The sequence below is a fragment of the Opisthocomus hoazin genome, chromosome 4 (assembly GCF_030867145.1).
Source record: "Opisthocomus hoazin isolate bOpiHoa1 chromosome 4, bOpiHoa1.hap1, whole genome shotgun sequence".
In the NCBI taxonomy this organism is placed as follows: Eukaryota; Metazoa; Chordata; class Aves; order Opisthocomiformes; family Opisthocomidae; genus Opisthocomus; species Opisthocomus hoazin.
In genome coordinates this window covers 56,325,350-56,347,402 of record NC_134417.1, presented here as the reverse complement: position 1 = coordinate 56,347,402, position 22,053 = coordinate 56,325,350, and the positions used below count along the sequence as shown (strand labels likewise).

Below are 22,053 nucleotides of genomic sequence, written 5' to 3'. Positions count from 1 at the left end.
GCGGTCCTGACACCCCCTTTCCTGCCGGCCTCCGGAAGCCGCTGGGGCGGGTGGGGCCGTTAGGCCGCGGGTCTCGGTTCTGCGCCACAGGGAGGCCGGTCCCCGCTCCTCCCCCCCAGCTGTGTTGGGCCTGTCGTAGTCGGGAGGGGAGAAGGGGGGCCCAGGCCGCCGTGCTACGGGAGGCGGCGAGCGCCTTGCGAAGGCTCGGGGGAAAGGTGATCCGCGGCGGGCAGGTGAGGCAGCGGCGGCCGCTGGCGGGGCAGGGGCGTGGGGAAGGCGTGGGAGGCGGCAGGGCCCAGGCCGGGGCCGGGGCCGGGGCTGTCCGATGCGCCCCGTCCCGCCGGGCCCGCGGCTGGAGGGCTCCCGGAGGCGCTGGCTGGGGCGGTGCGGCTCGTCCCGCTGTTGTTTTTCCTGCCTGGCGAGCTTCTCCTCCTTCCGTCCTTGTCGGTGCGTACGGCCGAACGCGTCGCTCAGCCTCCTGAGGGAATCGCTTGTCATGTCAGTAAGGAAGTCTTATTAGTTCTTCCTCCTCTTCTCCGCTCCCCTCCCCCCCCCTTCCCCAACCTGTAGCTGTGAGCTAAGTAAGCAAGCACCCAGCATCCCCTAAACTGTCCTTGAACTGTAAATAGGTCTCAGCTTCACCTAAGCTCCGGGGATTTTCCTGCTGGGGAGCAGTAATCCTAGACGATTCTGCTGGTCTGCACAAGTTCAGATTTGTGAATAGTTCTGCTTCGGGCTTGGAAACAGGTCTGCCTTTACTGGTTTCACTAAGGCTAGTACTCAGCTATGGTAGCTGGCAACCAGTGTGCAGATATGGATGTGTTTTTTTTTCTGGTGGGTGTTTTGTGGAGTGTTTTTTTTTTTTTTTTGGTAATGTGTGCTTAGAATAAACTATCCAATTTTTAAAGTAGACCTATACAAAAAGAAGTTAAATTCAGTTATTTTTGTTACTAATGCTAATGCTTTTTGTACTTATCATGGGTAATGAAAACTGAAACAGTCTGTTTCATGTCAGTGTTATTTGGCTTCAGGTACTGCTGAATTACTGAAAATGAATGAGTTTGTTGCACTCAAAAAAAATCTAAGGCTGCTCTATTTTCTTTTTCTAGAATTGTAGAAACAGCTGGCTGCTTCATACCATTTATAGTTCAGAGTAGATTCGAGAGATGTGTTAAATGTAACCCTTTGTTTTGAGAGGGTGGGAGTTTTCAGGGTTTTGCTATGCTGTAAAATTTGCTACACTCTTCTGGGCTTTGAAGCTAGATAACAGATAGGATTTATGTGTACACTGTTGTTTCTCAAAAGCTGTCTTTTGATATTTACTCAGTTTCTTGTTTGTATAAGTTCTTGTTTTTGTCTTCTAAAGTTCTTGCTTTTGTCTTCTCTATCTGTTAATCTTCACAAGCTTGGCATTTTATCTTATAACTTGTGTTGTTCAGGGTACAAAACTACTTTTTATGTAACATGTCACACATCAAAATAATGTCATGGCTGCCTGTATGTACTTCATGTGTTACACTACACTGGGGAGTGATAAGCTTAAAACATTGAGGACTTAAACCTAAAAAATCCCTGTTTACCTTTTCTTTGTTTTGAATAATGAATACCTGTTTACTTCAGAGTGCATTTTATTTCAGAAGACATGAGCTCTTTGCTACTTATTTTTTAACTGATGAAATGAAATTTTAAAAGGCTGTAGGAACTACACAGATGGCCTTTAATCTTTTAATGTCTGGAGACTTGCAGTGGCCCATCCCTTGTTGGGATTGGTTTCAACATGTATCTTCAGTGAAAGTAACATATTATGTCACACGCTTGACAATTACCTCATTCGAGGTGGGAATTTGCTTGGTCAGTATAAAATTACTTTTAATAGCAAGTACAAGAATAGGATGGCTCATCTTTCTATAAATGTGTTAGATACAACAGGCCCCAATCCTCCTAATATCAAATGTTTTGACGAACTTGTGACTGTACGTTGAAATCAAACACTTGAAACTTCTCAGTTGCCCATCTTCTATTTTTGGCAGATATTGCCGAATCTGAGGAAGGGACATTCTTTTGCTGCTTTATGAAGTATCTTGCATTGCTGTTATCTTTAGCACTATGTATCCTGAATGAGGTGGTGAACGGAAAGCATGATTAAAAGCTTTTGCAGTCCAACTGGTTAGTGTTAATCCGTCAAACTGCATGCGTACCTAAATGTTCCCACTATCAGTGAAGTCCATTGTTTATGGTAATAAAGCTAAACATTCGGGGCTGGGAGTGTGTGTGTTACAGTGAGAGTAGTAGAAGATGCCTGCAGACTGCTACACAGAGGCAAGAGAAGTCTTCTGAAGAAGAAGGAAAAAACCAACCCCAAACAAACCCCTCCTGTTTAGATACACTTTCTTGTTTTTTAAAAAGTGTCTTAAAATGGAACTTTGTTATTTTTACTGAGAGGGGAGGAAAAACTTCACAGATAAAAATGCTGTGAAAAGCACTGACCAGTATAGATTCTGAGAAAAGTTTAAAGTAGGGAAACTGTGGAGCTTTGTTTCTCTTTCCCTGCTACATCCAGAACCATTAAGATTATTTAATGAAGTTAGAACCCTGCTTAATTTTAACACCACTTCTTTTATTTCCCACTTTCCGCTGCTGTATCTCAGATATAATACTGGGGACATTCAGCTAAGCAATGATTTCTCTCCATCTTGATGTCATCGCTGAAATGACTGCCCATTTATTCTGAGAGGTGATTGTTTTGGAGTGATGCTGAGGCAGTGCACTTTGGTGGACTTGGTCTGTAGCTGTCTGTTTTCAGAACAGAGGAACTAATTGTTAGGTTTCTCTGTCTTGTATATTTCAAATAGATTATTTTTTTTTAACTTAACTCGTTTTTCCACTATATTGAAGTAGCAACTTCTACAATTTTGTTACAGATCAATCATGTCATCCTTTCAAGAAGTTCCGTCTTCAGCTAACACTTTGCAGACTTCCAATTTTGCTCATGTGATTTTTCAAAATGTGGCGAAAAGTTATCTTCCGAACACACACCTTGAATGTCACTACACTCTGACCCAGTTTATCCATCCTCATCAGAAAGACTGGGTTGGTATTTTCAAGGTAAGTAAAGCTCTGTTGCTATTTCTCATGTTTACCGTCTTCTCTCTTACCAGTTTGAAAAAAAAAAAAAAGGCAACAACAACAACAGTAGAAGCTCTCTCGTAAAGCGAAGTGGGACATGACTTAAGTGATGTATTGGTTCCTGCTGTTAGGGTGCGAGTTTTGTAACAAAGGTCAAACTGGAGATCAAAACTAGAGGAATGAGTACACTTTAAGTCTGCCGAAGTAAAGGGAAGGTGTGATGCGGTGGTGTCGTGCAGAATTAAATGGAGATGATTTGAGAAGAAATGCGTGGGCACACAGTAATGTTGTGAACAGGAATATATGAAAAGTGTGAGACAGAGTAAGTGTGAAATGTGTGTGGAAAGAACAAAAACTAAGCTGGAGGCATCCTGACCTATATGCCTGACTCATTTTTGTTGCTACAACAGGCTGAACAGTATAGATCACTAAAATTATTCAGAGCAGACGCTTGAAAAAAGGAGGGGTTAGGCCACATCTAAATTGCCTCATGTTAGTGATTTGATTTGTTTGGAGTTATTTTTAAAAGTTAATATTAAGTTTCATTTATGGGGTTGGAAATCGATTAATTCTTACATCTGCTTCTATTTAAGACTTTGATCTGTGTTTCTTTGTCAGTATAGCTCCTAGTAAATGATGGTTAAATTCCTTACTTGAATGATTAATTGAGGGTTTGATTCAGGCTGTTAAGTAGTGATGCTCTGACAGTGAGGAAGGGAGAAAGGTAACAGCCTGTCTTGGTACAGGAGGACCTTTCCCTTAGAACTGTCCACTGTTTAAGAAGGTAAATGCTTGGCTTCACTGTAATCTGCTGATCACCAGTGGATTGTTCATCTTTATTCAAGATAAATTATTCTTCTGCAAAACAGAAGTACTGTGCACTGTAACAAAACAGAAGCATTTTTAATGCTATATGCAGTGACTGTACAGTCGCTGAATTTTGCAAGGGAGGCATTAACTTACAAACAGGCACATTTCCCTGTGAGAATGTTTTGAAAGTATGTATATATATATCGATTATCTGCAAAAGTTTGACAAATAGCGTAACTAAGCAGACTTGAATGTTTAGTTAATGGCATTAATGAAATTTTAAAAAAATCTTTATCAAACTTTAAAGAGGGTGCTGTTCATATTACATGCAAGCATTTTGAAATTATTTAAATGTAACTTTAAAAGTGAATGTTGTGGTTTTGCTGATCTAAGTGAGGGAGGCAGTCGGGCAGGACTCTAAAAATACTAATTAGGAAGATTAAGAGAGAACGTGAAAATTTTTCAGTGACTACACAAAATCCTGTGTACAATGTACAGGTATCTTTGATTTCAGCTTGACTGTAGTGATAGATTTCATAAAGTATTGAGGTATGGGTTTTTATTCTACTTAGTGGCAGGTAATACAGTTTTGGTAGTCATTTGAGGAACATGTTGAGCTGGCATGAGGTAGTACTGCTGAAAGACATCTCCTTTTACTCAGGGTGGCGTATTTCTTGTGCTTCCTTTCCTGTATGTGAAACAAGCTGTTGTGTGATGAATCAAATCAGGGAATTGATTGAGGTTGAGGCCAACATTTTGGGATTGGATTTTTTCAAATAGAATTCCCCAGCTGAATTTCCGGTTCACCTAATGCTCATCAACTTAAGGGAACAGAGTACTGAGAGATGGGAAAAAGGATGAAATTTTATTTTTTGTGATTATGTCAGCTTATACTGAGTAAGTGTTATGCATACACTGTCTTAGTATTGTTCTATTACAGTGAGTTAAATGGAGCTGGCTGTCCAACTATATCTGTGTCTACAAGTAATGTATGTGTATGAGCAATGTTTACAGTAAAATAAATGGTGAAAATATAGGCAGCTTGAGATAGATAATAGACAGAAATTATAGTATTAGTGTAAAAATGAGTGATTTCTAGAGAACTGGTGGCTCCTGGACAATCAACAGACCACCTGGAGGTGGTTTGAAAACTGATAAAACAGGCACGGGTTTTATCATTTACCTTTCTAAAGGTAAGGACATCCTTCATAAGTGATGCATGTTTAGTGAAGTGATTTTCAGCATTGAAAAAAAAAAAGAGCAAATCTTGACGAATTATGAGAACAATAATTAATGGCCTTCTGTATTGGCCTATTATATGCAAGGAAAGCAAGGCTTCTGTAAGAGAACTCAAAGTATTGATTCACAGACTGTTCATGCAGAGGGAGTAGAAGTCCACCTTGTATTTCTGAGGTGAATAAGTCACTGAGAAGACAAACCTGTTTAAACTGGTGTCATTTAACCTTTGCCTGGAATTGCACAGAAAGTTACTAGTGTTGTAAGAGTAAATACTGGACAGAGGGAAAAGGCACCTAGTGTAAAAACAATAAAAAAAAACTAGTGGTAATTTCAGATTAGTGTAGAAAACAAGTATGGAATAAGATTCCCCCCCATGTGACCATTGTGTTGTTTTTGGTTTGATGTTGACTTTTGTTTATTTTAGGGGGCAATGGCTTCAACTGTATTCTGTCCTGTGTTTGCTCAACTGGTTAGCTAAGAATTTTTTATTGAACTGAACAAAATCTATAGGTACCTTTTTAAGGGAATGGTTTTCGTTTAGGTTGCAAGTCCAAGTACATTTCTTCAGCAGCACTGATGTCTTGAGCAGATACTGGTTATTTGTATCCTTATATTATCCTGTTTGTTTTGCTAGTTCAGCTGTTTGTGCAGCTGCACAGTGAAATGGATCAGGGAAGTGATCTGCCAGAATAATACAGCCCCTCCTCACCCCGGCTTTTAGCACCTTGTTTCACAGCTGGTTTGTTTCTTCAGCTTGGTCACTGTCTGATGCAATGGGCAGCTACAAGCATCACCGTGATGGGAACAAGCAGATTAGGAAGGTGTGTGGGAGAAGGGCTACGCCTACTTCATTGGCATGGCTGCTTAATGTGGAATGACAATTGAAGCTTCTTTTTCGAATCTTTTTAGAGTTCTGTTCTGAAAAGCAGTATTTAAGGGTTTTCTTTGCCAGCTTGTTTCCTTTTTAAATGGAAATGTAGCTCATAGTTCCAGAGGCAAAACCTGATTTCATATACTGACTCTTAATTTCTGGCTTTTGAGTTTTTTAAATGTTTCCATAGTATGCACTACATGTCTGACAGACTCTTTTTATTCCATGTACATTTGATTTGCATTGTTGTAGTTGCCATTAGTGTTGTGCAGCTTATGTGAAAAAGTGACGTTAAAAGTGGAATCCTTGGTAGGAGCTGTAAGTTGCTCGTAAGAATTTCTTTCTGTGTGTCTTACTGTGGTTGTTTGTCTGTCATTGCTGCTATTTGTTTTTGCCTTTGTGACATCCTGGAGGGTCATCTATACTCAAGTGCCAGAAGATCTTGATCAGTTATGTCCTTTCTTGTAACCAAGAAAAAAACAAGGCAGTTTTACAGATAAGGACTGGTCTGGTGCTTGGCATGGCCATCCGGAGCCTGAGTTCCCCTGCATGCAGTTTTTTTTTCTGCACAGAAGAGCCTGATGGCTGCTAGTGTGGAGTCAAAGGGGGTAAGGCTTATCATTCTTGATAGATTTCACAGGAGATCTGTTGTCCCAGAAGGATCCAAGACCAGTATCCCCTTTTTATTCTTCTCTGCTTCTCTCTGATTAATTGCAGTGTGGAGAGGCCCTTAGGGTAATCCAAATCTAAACCCTTGAAATGAGGAAAAATAATTGATGTGTGCACTACATCTGGTTGCGAAAATGGGCTGCCTGGTAGGTGGTCCTAATCTCTCTGGATGGGGAAGTCTACATCTTGTGACTTTATTTCACAATAAAGTGAAATAATCATATGGCCACATGATATTTTTTGCATTATTAATGCATAATGTCCAGACTTGGAGAAGTGTTTGAAAAACCTGGTTGGCTTTTAGGAAGAAATGCTTACCCCTCTTTCTAGGGCATGTGAGTGCAAGCAGGACTGACAAATGTTCAGTATACAAGGGAGACAGGTTTAATATACTTCTCAAAGGCACAAGGAAAGAATATTATGGGCTTACTAAAGATATTGCTTCAAGAGAGTAGCGTTAAAGGTGTGGGCGTTTGTGGGGTACATCATAGTACTTTCCAGGTTTCTGAAGATTTAATTTTGCTGGGGCCAGCATGCTGGACAGACCTGTAATATCAGCAGGTAGTCTTATGTGTGTTAAGCTAATGGTTTTGGTCTTGCTGTGTCATTAATTAACTATTGCATCAAAACTTTTCTGTTCCTCAGTTCTAGTTGGTATATTTTTCTAAGTAATCTACATTACTATTCTAGGATATTGCCTGAAGTTAAAGATATACTTTGGTATGGACTGCCTCAATGTATCCCTAGAGAAGAAAAGGAATTTTTTTCTTCCTTAATGTCCACATTTTTAATACCAACAATTTAAATGTTCTGGTAACTTAACATATTGGAAAAGCTGCATAACCAGCATTGGGAAGATCTTAGTAACTTACTTGAACAAAAGAGGTGCCTGCTATCTCTGAAAGGGTACTCGGTTTTAGGAGGTCACACCTGAGCTGCTACTGTTTGTGCCTCAGTGCAGTACCTGTATTTACATGCAGCTTAACTTCTGTGTTTTCAATGTACTGATTTATAGCAAACCTCACAATTAACTTGTCTGTGGTCAAAAACCTCTGTAGCAGAACTTAACAGTGGATTTAATGGACATCTAAGAAATAGCTTGGTGGTTGTGTTGGATCAAGACGCTATATGTATGTTTTTGTTTAGTACTCTGGGTTATTTAGTCTCTTTTGGACTGCAAACAACAGTACAACTTGTGTGAGTCATTTCAATGGTCTGATTTTATAATAGATTTTTTTTTTAAAGATATCAATTACTTCCATATATACAGATCATGTTATGTAGTGCAGCAGCTGGATGTGTTATGGACCACATGCATATTGAGATACAATTTTTCTGGCATGGAATCATCGCAGCACAGCAGGACATGATAGATACGGGAATGTGTAGTGGGCAGTACATCCTCTTGTTAAAATAGTTGGGAGCAGAACTACTGGACTTCAGAGCGTTTTGAGAATTGCTGTTTCCACAAATTAGAGTGATTCTGTTAGTTTCTGATTTGCCGTCTTTGGAAACACATGTCTTAAATAACTTGAGATAATTTTTTTTTTTTTTTTAAAGAAAAAATCCATGGCAATGTTGTTCACTGATTCTAAACCAGATGAAGAGAATGATAATCTGGGTTTACCTGTGATTGCCTTTGACAAGAAATTTTGATGTCTAATTCTGAGTGTCATTAATTTTCTAAAAATACTTGCTATAGTAGGTTTGTGTGGTTGGAGACAGAACTGACATAACAGTGTCAGTAGCTGGTAACAATTTTGAAGTAAAAGATTGTGCTAACTTACAGTTTTCATGAAATGTGATAGTAAATGAATATTTCACTTAAACCCCACCCACCCTTTTTTAATACATTTTCATGCTTATCTTTTAAAGTAAACAGTAACTTTGTTACTCTTTGATCTGTCATAACATATCCTTGGACAGTCATTTACAGATGTACCAGGTTTTCTTTCAGAGAGTTCGTATTGTTTCTATATTTATTTTGATTTATACCTAATAAAAGAGAAAGTTGATCCTGTGGTCTAGGCACTCTGTCACATGTCATTTTGACATAGTCCTCTCAACTGTGAGGTAGAAATACAACCAAAGAGAGATGATAATAGGTTAGGATCCTGAAAGTACCTTGATACTGCAACAAATACCATATGTTCTCAATAGCCCAAGTTAAAAGATTGCCTGAACGTGTTCGTAACATTCAGCAGAGATGAACTTCTTCAGGTCTGGGCATGAGAGAGCGTAGTAAGATTACAGCCTCTCATAAACAGCCTATAGTGCCTTGCAGCCATCTTCTATCCCAAAATATTTCAGCTTTAGGGCTCCTGCTGTGTAACAAATTTTTATCTCGGTGTGACCAACCAAGGTCATGTCTGAAGTGAAGTCTTAAATGACTTGGACTGAGGTAAGTCAAAGTTGCATGTGGCATGAGGTGATCACAGACATACTAAAAAACCCAAGGTTGTAGCTTTGACTTAATTGTTTACTTATTTTGAAATGTCTGTGCTTTAATGTTATTAAAGTGGACTTAGTACTTTAATAAGTATTCTTCCTTATGTCCATGTCATGAAATTTTTTGTACAGTTTGTTTCTTTCAGAATTGGCATCCAGATATCGTTATTTGATGATGACGATGCCTGCGTTCAAAAGTATATCGCATCAGTGGCATGTCAGTGTTAACTGTAAACTATCATTAAGTTTGCCTGGTAGGAACTGTGCAGCCCTGGATGTTTTAATTTTCCCATCTGTTAATTGGCGTAGAAGAACTTGTTACTTGTAGATGCCTCTCGTAGGCTGTTACAGGCTGTAGGAGCCCTAGCATTACTGTGACTTTCAAGTCATGTTACCTGAACTCAGGATTATGGCACAAACCAAGCCTGCTGTGGAGAAGTCACTTCCTAGGATACTAGGCCCAGCTGCATTTTGCTTAGACACTTGTGGTTTTTGTGGTTTGGGTCAAAATAACTGTTTCTTACTCTGTGAAATACGTAAAGGCTGCTGACTTACTGTGGTCAGTAATAATTATGCTGTATAACATGGCCAAAGTCTTATCTACTGTCTGTTATTTTGCTGCTTTCAGCGGTAGTTTACTGTCTTCTTGCATTATTTAGGGTACTTTACCAAATTACGTTCTAAACTGTATGATTTACATTCTGAATTACAAAAAGGGCATAATTTTTACTCTGAAGAGTTTTGTGGTGGGTTTTTTTATTTTTTCTTAAAATTTTTTAAAATTGTGTCCTATTAGGTATTTACAGTAAAGGCTCGTTAGTTAGCCAAAATTGGTTCAGCTATGCGTTCCCTGGGTTTGCCTCTCTGGTCTGCTGTGGTTAGCACACGTGCTGTGTAGAGTGGTGAGGCACTCTCAGTGCAGCTGAATGAACGCTGCTGTTACGGTTGCATGACAGCTTTCTGAGGTCAGGGAAGAAAATGCCAAGTGAGCTTCCCTTACAGTGGTGTTTCTTAAAAGCACTCTCTCTCAAGATTAAGTTGACTGACTTTACCAAGGCATTATAAAAGGCAAGAAATCGAAAAAATAGAAAAACAGGTAAGTATGTATTCTCCACATTCATTTGAGGCTTAAGAAATTAAAAATGAAGTTTGAAACAATTTTTACACTGCAGATACTGTGCAGTTGCAAGGCAGAGCTTTCTTCTTAGAAAAGCTTGCATTCCGTGCAAGATGAATCAGTTGAAAGTTAAAAGATACATAGTGGGATAAAATGCTTATTATTTTCCTCAATTTATTGGCATACAGACAGGCACACAAATTGTGCGGCCCCACCCCTATTTATTTTTCTAGTCAGCTGATTTTCCTCTAGCTATTTTGTGGGAATGTACTGTGGGTGAAAGGTAAATATGGGGAAGCTAATTGCACTGTGTGGCATTTCAGTAACAAAGGGGTTTGTACATGTGGGGAAGCATAGGAGAAGAACAAACTTTCATGATGATTATATACCTGTTTATTAGTAGAAGGAAAACCTGTCTGGTGTGAGTATTGCGGACAGCTGAGTTGTCCCTACTTGCCCATCCAAATTGCAAAATACTCAGTGTTAGGCATGTTAAACCTTTGCTAGACTTCAACATTTCCTCTGTGACTACAGAGTTGGCTTATATAGCTGAAAAGTAGTTTATAATGTTCTAAAATGGTATGAACCTGTTTGCTCAAAAGCAGGAAATAGGAATATAGTGAATGGATTACTCTGTAATGGCCTATTAAAGCTTTCCGTTTTATGGAGGGAGAATTAAATAAAGTGAGGTTTGTTTGAGTAACACATTGTTTGTACATAACATAATCTGGATGTGGCACGTTTGCAGGAGACATAATGTTTAGTCATTTTTTTGGTTTAAAAACATGAAAACGTGAAAATAGGATTTGGTTTATGGATTATTAATATGTTAACGTATAGAAAGCAAGAGTGTTGGAATTTATGCACAGCTTTCTAATTTAAAAATGGATTTTTGAGTGGAGTTTGTGAGAATTAAATGTAGAGAAACAGTGAAGATAGAAGAATGTGTTTAATACCAGATTAGATTTCTATTTCTGATTATAACATGGATTATTTTTTTTTCCTGTTGGTTTAGGGAAGTTTCATTATCTAAGTCTTATTTGTTCTTTTGCTTAAGAAATAAGGACCTTAATATTTTTTGAGTTTTGAAGTTTAAAGCTTTAATATATTTTGAGGGTTTTTCCCCCTTAAGAAGCAAGCAAGTCAGTACTTACCAGTACAGCCAGTCAGTGCATCAGGTGATCAACCTGAACTCAAGAGTTCACAGCAAGTCTTGTGTGTAGTCTGATAGGTTGTTCTCCTTTTTCCTTCTCTGAACTTCAGAAGGTTTTGTGCTGGAGTTCTTGTGTAATTTGTAATGTTTGTGTGCTTGAATACGGGTATTGTAATGTTTGCAATTACCCATGCCAAGTTTCTAAATAAGACTGGTAAACTGTGCCTTTTGTATTCCTTCTGGCTCACGGAAAGTTCCACAGTGTGTCCCATTGAAATTTCTCATTTATGTAAGATTTCTTGATGGTAAGAGCAGCTTTAGCACTTTGATTTGAACATGGTTTTATGTTAGTAGTTGACAATACTTTTTGTTTGGTGTGTTGTATTTGATTTTGTGGTGATTGTGTATTCTTTTCTTCTTCAACTGGTATGTGAAGTATTTTCATTAAAGGAGTTCTAGCTGAGGTTTCTGTATAGCAACAAAGTCTGTAGCTGTTTTGTCAAGATACTGTTTCACTGGAGTTGCTTTCATTTTGAAAGTCTTATTCTAAAAACTTTTAGTACTTCTTGTTTTGTTTTTTTTTTTTTTGTCAAATGCTCTTCCAGTTAACAGTATCAACTAATAATGAAAAAGCTTATTATAGAATTACTTGTATTTGGGTTCTTTGTATGCCATTTTAGTTAGCATTCTAATGAAAGTGTAGTGGCTGCTTTTTTGTTTTTTTGACTTTGGTTTCTTCATTGCAAAATAGGACTGTAACTTCACATGAGGCCTAAACAGGAATGAAGTGTGGATTTCCACATCTTCCCCCTCATTTCCATTTTTTAACAGGTTTTAAGTTTAATTATTAATGTAAATAAATACACTTGCAGCTTAAGTAGTTAGATCATAAATTTTTAGAAGTTTGTCAGTAAATGAAGGAAGCAAAAAATGAAATTATGTAATTGAAGACTTGATTTTAAATGTGTTTTTGTAGTGGATATAATTTCTGTCAATGATTGTTCTTTTTGTTATTGAAATTCAAATACAGAAATGAAATTTGCGAATCTTTCTTACAAGAATTTGTACATTTTCTGTAATGTTTTCATGAATACATTTGCTCACTGTTAGTCATATCAGCTGTTTTGGCAGTTGAAATGATTAAACTCTTCTTCTCACAGGCCTGAAGATTTTTCTCTGATAACAGTAAAAGACTGCTCTTTGTTTTCCGATGCATTGTGCCAGTGCAGTTATTTTTCCATTTACTTATTTTTTGAATAGAAGTAATACTTCAGGATGCTAGTAAATTAATACTTCATTTTCTACTTTGGTGTAAAAGTTTCAGGTTTTTAAAATGTTTCAAACTTTGAGGCAACTAGAATTTGAGTTATGTGAAGAAGGAGAGGCTAATAGATACAGATTTGTGATAAAAGTTCTATCGAGTATTTAAAGTGTGTCTGCATTTACTTTTTAACGTGCATTCATTTGCCAGTGGAGTACTAGAGAGGGTCTGAACACAAACTAAAGAAGCAGCCCTGCTTCTTTCTATTTCCGTGCTGAGGGCTTCTCAAGTATTGGAGAACTGTGCCGCTACTTGTTAGAGTAATTTCCTGTTCTAACATAAAAGTCTGTGTTTGAAATTTTTCTTCTACTCTGTTACTGTTCTGGGATTTTCCTGGAGACTTCTGCATAGATAAGCTTGGAGATATGAATAATCAAAATAGATTGAGGATTGGATTTTTTTCAGAGTAGATTCGGTGTTCCTGCTGTTTCAGTGGAAGTGCAGTGGGTTCAAAGGAGCTTCATCACCCTAAGAACTGGAGCATCACGTGCAAAAGGTTTTGTGAGGTGGCAAGTTATCCTTTCTCTGCTATTTGAACATCGTTCTATGGAGAAAGTATTTCTGAAAAGGAAAGACCAGGGTTAATTTATCTGCTTTTAACTTAACAAAACTTATTTTTGAGTTTTCAGGGTATGTAATTAAGGCATGTGCTGGCCAGGGAACTCTTTTTAGTCTGTGCTCAGGTATTGCTACCTTCAGATTCTACAGCTTTTACAGAAAGTGGCATTTAGGAAACTATCGGTATGCAAGAAGTAAATACATTTATTTTTTTAAAATGTTCTCAGGTCTTCTCTAGTGCACAGTACTGATTGATACTATTTGCCCCATGCTAACTAATATTGAACAACACCTACCTGTTGAATCATCTGATTTCTTGGATCTTACACTACTACCAGGAAGATGCACAAGGCACAAATTCGTACATTTACAAGAAAAGCTTTAACTTGCCCTTTTTTAGTATGTCCCGAGAAGAATTGCGTTGGTCAGTTGCTGTAATGGTTTTAATTAAAAACAAACAAAAAAACCCAACAGAGAAACAACAAAAAACCAACAAAAAAGACAATAAAACCACCTTACATGGACATTTGCCTTAAATAGCAATTTTTATCCTGTAGTGTAGTCCAGGTAAGGTCTTCACAACAATTGGGTTCTTGTGGGGGATCTGGACTTTTCTCTGCCTCCAGAGACTAACCTGGAAGACAGTCTATATTAATTGCAGTAAGTTTTGTTGCTTTGATCAACAGTTGGAGAAACAGTCCTGCTTTTCTGGTTCCTGTCATTAAAATTAAAATATTTTTTCGAAGCTAGTATTCCTTGTGATGATGAGGATGCTGTTCATTTTGCTTCCAGAGCTACAGTGTTTTGTTTTGGTTTTAATATAAAATCACTGTGGGTTTGTTGACAAGTATTCCCATCTTCCTCTTCATCATTTTCACTCTTTGTTGATTTCCTCTGTAGCTTTTGCCACTATTTTTAGTTTATCTCAGCTTTTATTTCATTTCCCTTAAGCAATCTTGAAATTTCTTTATATAGTTGTAACCCTATTTTTAGGCAACTACTGGTTTTGTTTCTGAGCTGAAAGAAAGATCTTTGTCAGAGGTCACATTTAGACCATTGCTGAGCCATCCAGTATGTGTTTATAGTCTTATATATGTGACAATATAATCTGTTGCCATAGAGAAGGTTATGACTCTGTAGGAGTGTTTTGTATTTCTGAACCACAGTGTACTTCATACTAGGTTTATTAAAGAGAATATTCTTGAAATATATGAAGTACTAAAATAAAAGTTTCATTAAAACCTGTTGATAGATTTTTTTTTTTTAAAGATCTAAATCCTAGACCTAAAACATCTGTTACTTCATTTTGTATTTATTTTCTTCTCAGCATATTATTGCTTTGGTTTTGCTCCTTGTTTCTGTCATCTAAGAAATAATCCTATGGAAGTTAATGATAATCATTGTTAAGTAGGAAAAACGTTGAATAATGTTACTAAGTTAACTTGCTTTGCTGCAGAATACACAAAGTTCCCCTTTTTAAATGTATGCTTCTGTGAGGAAGATGAGATTTGTTTGTATTTCCTTCTCTGCATTGTCGTGTTTTGATGTGTGCAGCCTGTAGCAGGGAAGATTGTCCTCTGCTGAGGTCCTATGCTCACAATTGTACGAGTGTAAGATGAGGAGCTTTGGTAGGGGAAGCAGATGATGGGTGACAGGAGACGGGGAATTACTGGTGAAAATATGTGCAGGGTAAACTTCCCGGCGTATCACCCACTGGCTGTTGATGTGTCACAGTTCTCTTTTTACCAGTAGCCCACAGATTAGTGTCACACTTGAAAATATGGCACCTGCTGAGAAACAGGCCAGGAGAGTTAGTTGTTCTCTACATAATTATGCTTTCTGTTTTTATCAGTCTGACTAAAGTTTTAAATGATCTTAAAAAAAAAAATAATCTTCATGTGGGTTACTGTTACAGACAAAGTATTCATAAAAATAACTTTTGGGTTCAGAGTAGATTATTAAATTTACAGATCAATATGTGATACCTAAAAAAAAAAAATATTACAATCCCAGAGAAAACTTGAATGAGAAGTTGAGTTGTTCTCCTAGAGGGACCATTTTTGGTTTTATATTCACAGGATTTTACTCCCCCTCTCTGTTTTCTAAAGTGTTAATTATTAAAAGCAAGGATGTTATTTTACACAGGAAAGTAGCATCAGAATTGGAGTGTGTGTAGTGGTTTTTTTTAAAACGGAAATGAACACTACAGTAGGATGAAAAGATTGCTTCAGTTCTAGGCAGTATTTCTTCTGGATATAATAATGCATTTTCCCTTCTGAGATTAAAAAGAACAAGATGGGGACTTTTCACTCATTGAGAACTATATTTAAAAAGCTATCTGCTTTGTTTATTTTGGGGCAGCAAGTAATGGTATATGCTCCCCTTTTCTGAGGTAGAATCAGGTTCAGCAAAAAAGGGGTATGAATATCCGAGTTGGATTTGAAGACATGGCTAATGTGAAAATTTGCAAAATGTTTTCCCTGTGAATTTTTATGGAGGAAAAATTGCTTTCAGCACACCACCCCCCACCACCCCCCCGCAAGTTAACTGGAGGAGCTTTCCTTGTTATTTCTGAGATACTTAACAGTGTGGGAATAACAACCCCAGGAAATTCACCTCTTTAAAAGCTCCTTGATAGGAGGTGTCACAGAAATCTTCAGTGTTTTGGCTAAGAACAGGCTTAAGATGTAGCAGGTGATTTCATTCTGGTGTATAAGACAGGATTTTGCACTGCTTCTTTCCGATGAATGTTGCCTTAAACAAGTTAGCGAAATGAAAATTTCATCTTGTTTTGCTGTCGTTCATCCTTGTTTTTTAAGAATATTAGAAAAGCCTGGTCATCTCAAACCAGTTCTTTTTTTTTCCCTAAACATAGCTATTCCCACACTTTTTAATACCAGCTGAAGAAATGTAATGGGGAGCTATGGAATAATATCTTCAGAATTCTTTTTACTAATGCTAATTACTAATTTTTGCATGTGACGTGTATACCTGTATATGTATGTAATTGCTGTTGAATTACTTTTAGTTCTGTTGTTCTCATTGTCTGTCTAAATATCTTTTTTCTTTTTTAAGCTGACAATGCCTTAAAACCAGTTCTTAAGGCTTTTAAAATACTGTTCAATATATCCTTTATAAAGGAGGATTGGGTATGAACTTGAAGCTTAGAAGTCTTGTCTACTGAACTAATAGAAATCATGATTGGTAACTTCATCTAGTTTTGGTTGTTGGGCTTTATTGTGGGTAATTTCTTCTTTTTGTTCTTCTCCCTCTTGAAATGCTGTCTTGCCCAATAGAAATTGGTAGACAATTTATCCTCTTTTCACTTCTTAATTCTTCCAAGACGGTATACCCAGTTACTGATAAATCATACTACACCTAGCTTGTGACAAGGTTTTTGGTTTTGTTTTTTTTTTTTTTTTAAGTCAGTGGAATAAAACATGTATTTATTCTTCTTGTTCACCATTATGCTGTTATTAATATCCATTGCTTTACAGTAGTTTCTTTGGGTTTGGGGTTTAGATGCATATATTTCAAGCTTGTTGGACTATGTTTTTCAGAGGATAGCATTTCTTACTGTGCAGACCTGCACTCTTATGAAAAGTCTGAAAGCAGATATTTATTGAAGTTAGTGGGAAGACTATACCAACTTAGCGGAGTTAGGTTTTCGTGCAACGTTTTTTCCTTGCAGACATAGCATGTGGAAGAAATGCTGGTCTTCAGTATTGTAGAAGTTGTCCAAAAAGTGCTAGTTCAGCCCTGTCGAATTTGACCTTTTCAGCAGAAGAGCGCGCTATCTTTTCTTTCCTCCTTTTTGTTTTCTGATGAACCTGTTGGACTGTGGACACAAAATAGTCAGCATTAGCAGAACTTACACTAAGAAAATCTCACTATAAACTTCAGAATTAATCTTTTTTTACCTTTAATATACTAATGTGTATCTATTTAAAAAAACTAAGTGCCAAATACTAGTTGAATGTATAGTGAAAACTAACTGGTGTTTTAATTTATATAGGCCCTTTTATTGCCTTAGAGCTGTTTATTGCTTTAGGTAACAAGCTTAATAAAATTCATGCTAAATCTTTGACATGCTTGTTAAAATATTCCTGATTTGTAAACATTGTTAAGTATCTTTTTATGGCATGTTGAAGCAGAAATATGTGTATTACAGTATGTTGTAAAGGCCAGACCACGATATCTTAACTATGTATAACAAATTCTTCTGCTAATGTTTTCTCTTTCTTTTTTGTTGCGGTTCATTTTATTTTAGGTTGGTTGGAGTACTGCAAGAGATTATTACACATTTCTTTGGTCACCTATGCCAGAGAATTATGTGGAAGGATCAACTGTTAACTGTGTGCTGACTTTTCAAGGTGAATATAAAGCAGTACCTACCTGTATTTTCTAGCCTACACAACTTTAAAAATACTTACCTGTTCATTAAAATGCTGAGGGGTTGTATAATAGTTTTAGACCTTTACAAATATAAACTGGAGGAGAATTTTCGACACTTCACTGTGTGAAGTTCAATTTTATTTTAAATGTCAACGAAATTGTAAAGGGAAGTATGTAACTTAGTAATGACATAGTAATGGACAATATTCATGACTGATAGAAGGTCTGCTGGAAACAGATACAAAGAATGACTGTTTAATCATCGCAGGGTCTTTTAATCTTGGCACCTCAGCGCATTGTGTCTTCACATTGTCTTTAGTCTCTGGACTTGAGAGGTCATTCTCAATGTAAAGTGTTTCTTGTGAAGGAGTAAATAATGAAGGTGATGGTTTGGTGAAGGTTCAGAGTTGTCAGAGTGGCACAGAACCTTTTGACAGTGAGGAACTGATGAAAATTACTCAGGTTTTTAAGAAAAGAAGAAGGAACAAACCAGAAAATGTTACATCACTGTACATATCTATAGTATTTTCATCAGCATTTTCTAACAAATCTATAGCATTTTCAACACTGTGTGGAGATCAGATCCTCTCTCTCCCCTTCCCAATCTCAGAAATAGATCTAGTAGCACAAACAAAGTGCAACAAGGAAGATCAAAATTAAGAAATAGCTTCTGTGTAAAGGTGTGGACTTACAAAGAAGACAGAGCCACACTCTTCTCGTTAAATATAAAAAGGGACAATGATCATGGATTGTGGCCTGGGAGGTTTACATCTGACATTAGGAAGAACTTTTTTACCAAGAAGGACTAGTGCAGCACTTGAACGGGTATCCCTGGTTTGGAAGGATGGGAATTCCACACACTTGGTTATACACAGCCATGGCAGTCTCAGACTGGTGCTGACAACAGTCTCTTGAGTGGGAATTTGGACTAGGTGACCTTCAGAACTTCCTTCTGCCAGGTTTTTCAGCCTGGGAAAGGGAAATAATGGGAGGTGGCAGATGTCTCTAAAATCAGCCACCCATGGCATGAGGGGATTATCCATTGTTCATATTTAAAGAAGTAGGAACCGTCGATTTTTAGTTACCAAGTGACAGGTTCAGAATGGAGATAGAGATTATGCTTGTGTAACACAGTCAATATGGAGAACTTTTTGCCACAGGACATTACAAATATAAAAAAATCTGCAGGCATTCAAAGTTGCATGAAAAAAGAACACCTCCATTAAATTTGTTTAATGCTTTTCTGCTTACTAGCAGAATTTTATGTATCATCTTATATTCTTTTTTACTTCCCAGAGTTGGCTTTAGTATTTGTGTGTGTGTGTGTGTTATTGCTTAAATATATAGAAAATTAATAACTGAAGTCCTGAAATGACTACTGTGTTAGCTTGTTGTCGTGTTAAAGCTGCAAACAGTGATAACTTGGATGCGTTCACTGCTCTTTCTCTTACTCCAAGTCATTTTTTCTGGTACGTTTGATGATGATCATATCCATGTGATCTGACTATTTTATAACTTTGAAATCTGTGAAAAGTATGTGTGCTCTGTAGGAACTGGAAGGAAGTCATTAGTTTCTTTTACAGTTACCAAAATTCACTGAATGAATGAAATTGAGTTAGACTGAAACTAAAAGTGACCTAGAAACCTAGGACGTGCCGTTATCAGTCCTTTGTACTTAGAAGTTTTACCACACATGAAGAGACCAGGTAACTCTGTCCCATCTGTTACATTCCATGCTGACAGTCCACCACTTTTTATAGAGCTTCCAGATTTAATCTCCGTTCAGACAGTCTCCCAGTTGTATTTGACAAGATATTTTAGTGCTGCTGAGATGAGATCAGTAGAGCTTACAGGAGCTTATTAATTGAGAGAAATAGTAAATGTTGTCCAGCATACTTTAATTGTATTTTTCTTTTTTTGATGATCAAGTAGATGTGCTGGAAGAAAATAATCAGGAATCTCTTCTCTCCGGTACATGTTAGATACATGAAAAATAACTTTAAGTAGTTTTAAAATCAGTTTGTCTGAACCAGTATTAAAACTTGCTGGAGCTGCAGAGTAGATTGTTCTGAATTAGTTTCTGAATAGTGTCACGTTATTTAAGTGTTGAATCAGGTAAACTGAACTGCAGCACTATATAGGACAGTGTAGTCAGATCCAAAAGCACAGAATCCTGAGGTTTTGAAATTAAGATACTATTCCGTGAGCTACAGTTAATAAAGTATAAGACTAATGGAAACATGAAGTACTTGATACAAGTGCTATACCTGTAGCACATGTAACGTTTTACCATTTGTAGGAAAAGTAGATAAGAGTACTGGGAAAAGTCTTCCAGGAATCTGGAATCAAAGTCGGTGAATAGAAATTAATGATAAAATTAGAAAGGGAGTAGATTGAATTGTAGTGAAATATGAACAGAAATTGGTGACCTCACCTGCTGGATTGAGCATTAACTGAGGATTTATTATGCTAGTATCATACTCAAGCTGGCTAGGGTATCTGATAATTAAGTGTCCTGAATAAACCCAGTTGGTTTTCTTACCATTAAACTGGGTAAGGCGTGGTTTCTTGTATTTACTAATAAAGGTAAAAAATCTCATTAGGGCTGGAGGTGATTGTTTAATATCCACAAAGATTACTGTGTGAATCCAGGTGATGTAAGAGACGATGTTAAAGCTTTAGTGGGCAGCAGTTCAGCAGAACAGTCATACAGAAGTTCATTTGAAATAATTTGCTAGCAGCATGCAGTATTACATAGCTAGAAGGCAGATGATTTATTCTGACCTTGCCAAGTTTATAAGAATTTTTTTTTTCAATTTAGGAAGATAAGGTCGTCTTTAACACACCTCCCCTCCCCACCCCTCGGCAGCTTGTTAACGTTGTGTCATCCATTCAGAGCATTCCTATGCTTTGCCAATTAAAAATCACAAAAGTAATTTGTGGTTACTCCACAAAAAACAGACAAAAAATTGAAACTGGTAAAGCTGCAGATGTCTTGTCATTACATGTTATTCTGCCTTTGCCTGTTGTCTTTGGTCGTATGGGTATTCCAAGGCCAAAAAATTGCTTACTCTTTGTTCTGTGATTGTACAACAGTTACATAATAATGTGGTCTTGATGCAGCTTTAGGACATCTTATTGCTAATGATTCTATGTGTTTCATAAATACGTAAACAACAGCTGTTACCTAATATATGTAGGGTGATGTGTACATATAGCACCTATTACCTGACACTATTTTGGTGCTTGTCTTAAAAGCAAGGAGAAATTGGTGGGGGATAGAAGTTACTAAATGGATGACTTTTCCTTTCTGCTGTTTTGATAATTTATCTGTGCCTTACTGAGGTAATGAGCATGAAATTTGGAAGTCAAACATGATCTGATAATCTGTTTCTAGATACAGAATTGTAAGTTTGTGTAGAATGTGTCTTCAAATATGAATTTATATTGATAGGATATTATCTACCAAATGATGACGGAGAGTTTTACCAGTTCTGTTACGTGACTCATAAAGGAGAAATCCGTGGAGCGAGCACACCTTTCCAGTTTCGTACCTCTTCCCCTGTTGAAGAATTGCTCACCATGGAAGATGAAGGAAACTCTGATATGTTAGTGGTGACCACAAAAGCTGGACTTCTTGAGGTTTGATTCAACAGTTCTTAAAATGTTATCATCTTTTTCTTTTATATATGTACACATATAAATACACTCACAGGATACAGTATTGAAGAACAAACCAGGAGGAAAAAACCTGCATATGTGTAATGTATGTATTTCTGACTTGTTCTCCAGTGTTTGACTGGAGTTCAGAACATTTACAGGTTAAAGGCATAAAGACTTCAAACTGGTTACAGATATGGTATAGCACTAAACATAGACTGGGAAACCATACGAGAGTAGACGGTTGCCCATTTCTCGCATCTGTGCTCTCCAGCTAACTGGAGGGAGGAAGATACCCTTTGTGTCAAATGATACTTGTTGTAAGGAGGAAAAAAAAATTAAGGAACCAATGTACTTTTATTTGTGCACACATTAGGAGTCCTGGAAACTAAGCTGAATAATTGCAGGTGCCTAAATACATTAAAATAGCTCTTGTTTTGTTTAAAGCTGTGTTCTGCATGTCACGTTCTGTGCTAGATGGATGTGGTTAGACTTGTATGCTTACATCCAGAGTCAAGAATTTTCTGTTTGCTTGCTGATATTTTGTAGATGGAAAACTAGTTTAAAAAAATAAAAAACCCCCAAAAGCTCAGACAAAAAGAAAAATCAAAACAACTTGATTGTAGGAGTTGCTTATTGGAAAAGTGCTCGGTTCAGTTTCCTTACCTTGCCATCAGATGTTTTAT

The 22,053-nt window shown here is 37.2% G+C and overlaps 1 protein-coding gene across 4 annotated transcripts in view; it reads left to right on the top strand.

Annotated features, from left to right (window-relative positions):
• The window catches only part of TAX1BP1 (Tax1 binding protein 1), a 64,333-nt gene that overhangs the window by 123 nt on the left and 42,157 nt on the right, over positions 1 to 22,053 (top strand). For 3 of the 4 annotated variants that reach the window (XM_075419090.1, XM_075419091.1, XM_075419087.1), the window contains exons 2-4: positions 2,922 to 3,105; positions 17,583 to 17,685; positions 21,162 to 21,349. In XM_075419090.1, coding sequence (XP_075275205.1) covers positions 2,929 to 3,105; positions 17,583 to 17,685; positions 21,162 to 21,349 — 468 coding nt within the window. In that variant the 5' untranslated portion in view covers positions 2,922 to 2,928. Of the gene's footprint in view, positions 1 to 13; positions 234 to 2,921; positions 3,106 to 17,582; positions 17,686 to 21,161; positions 21,350 to 22,053 lie in introns of those variants that run through there. The other variant, XM_075419089.1, reaches the window with a different exon arrangement.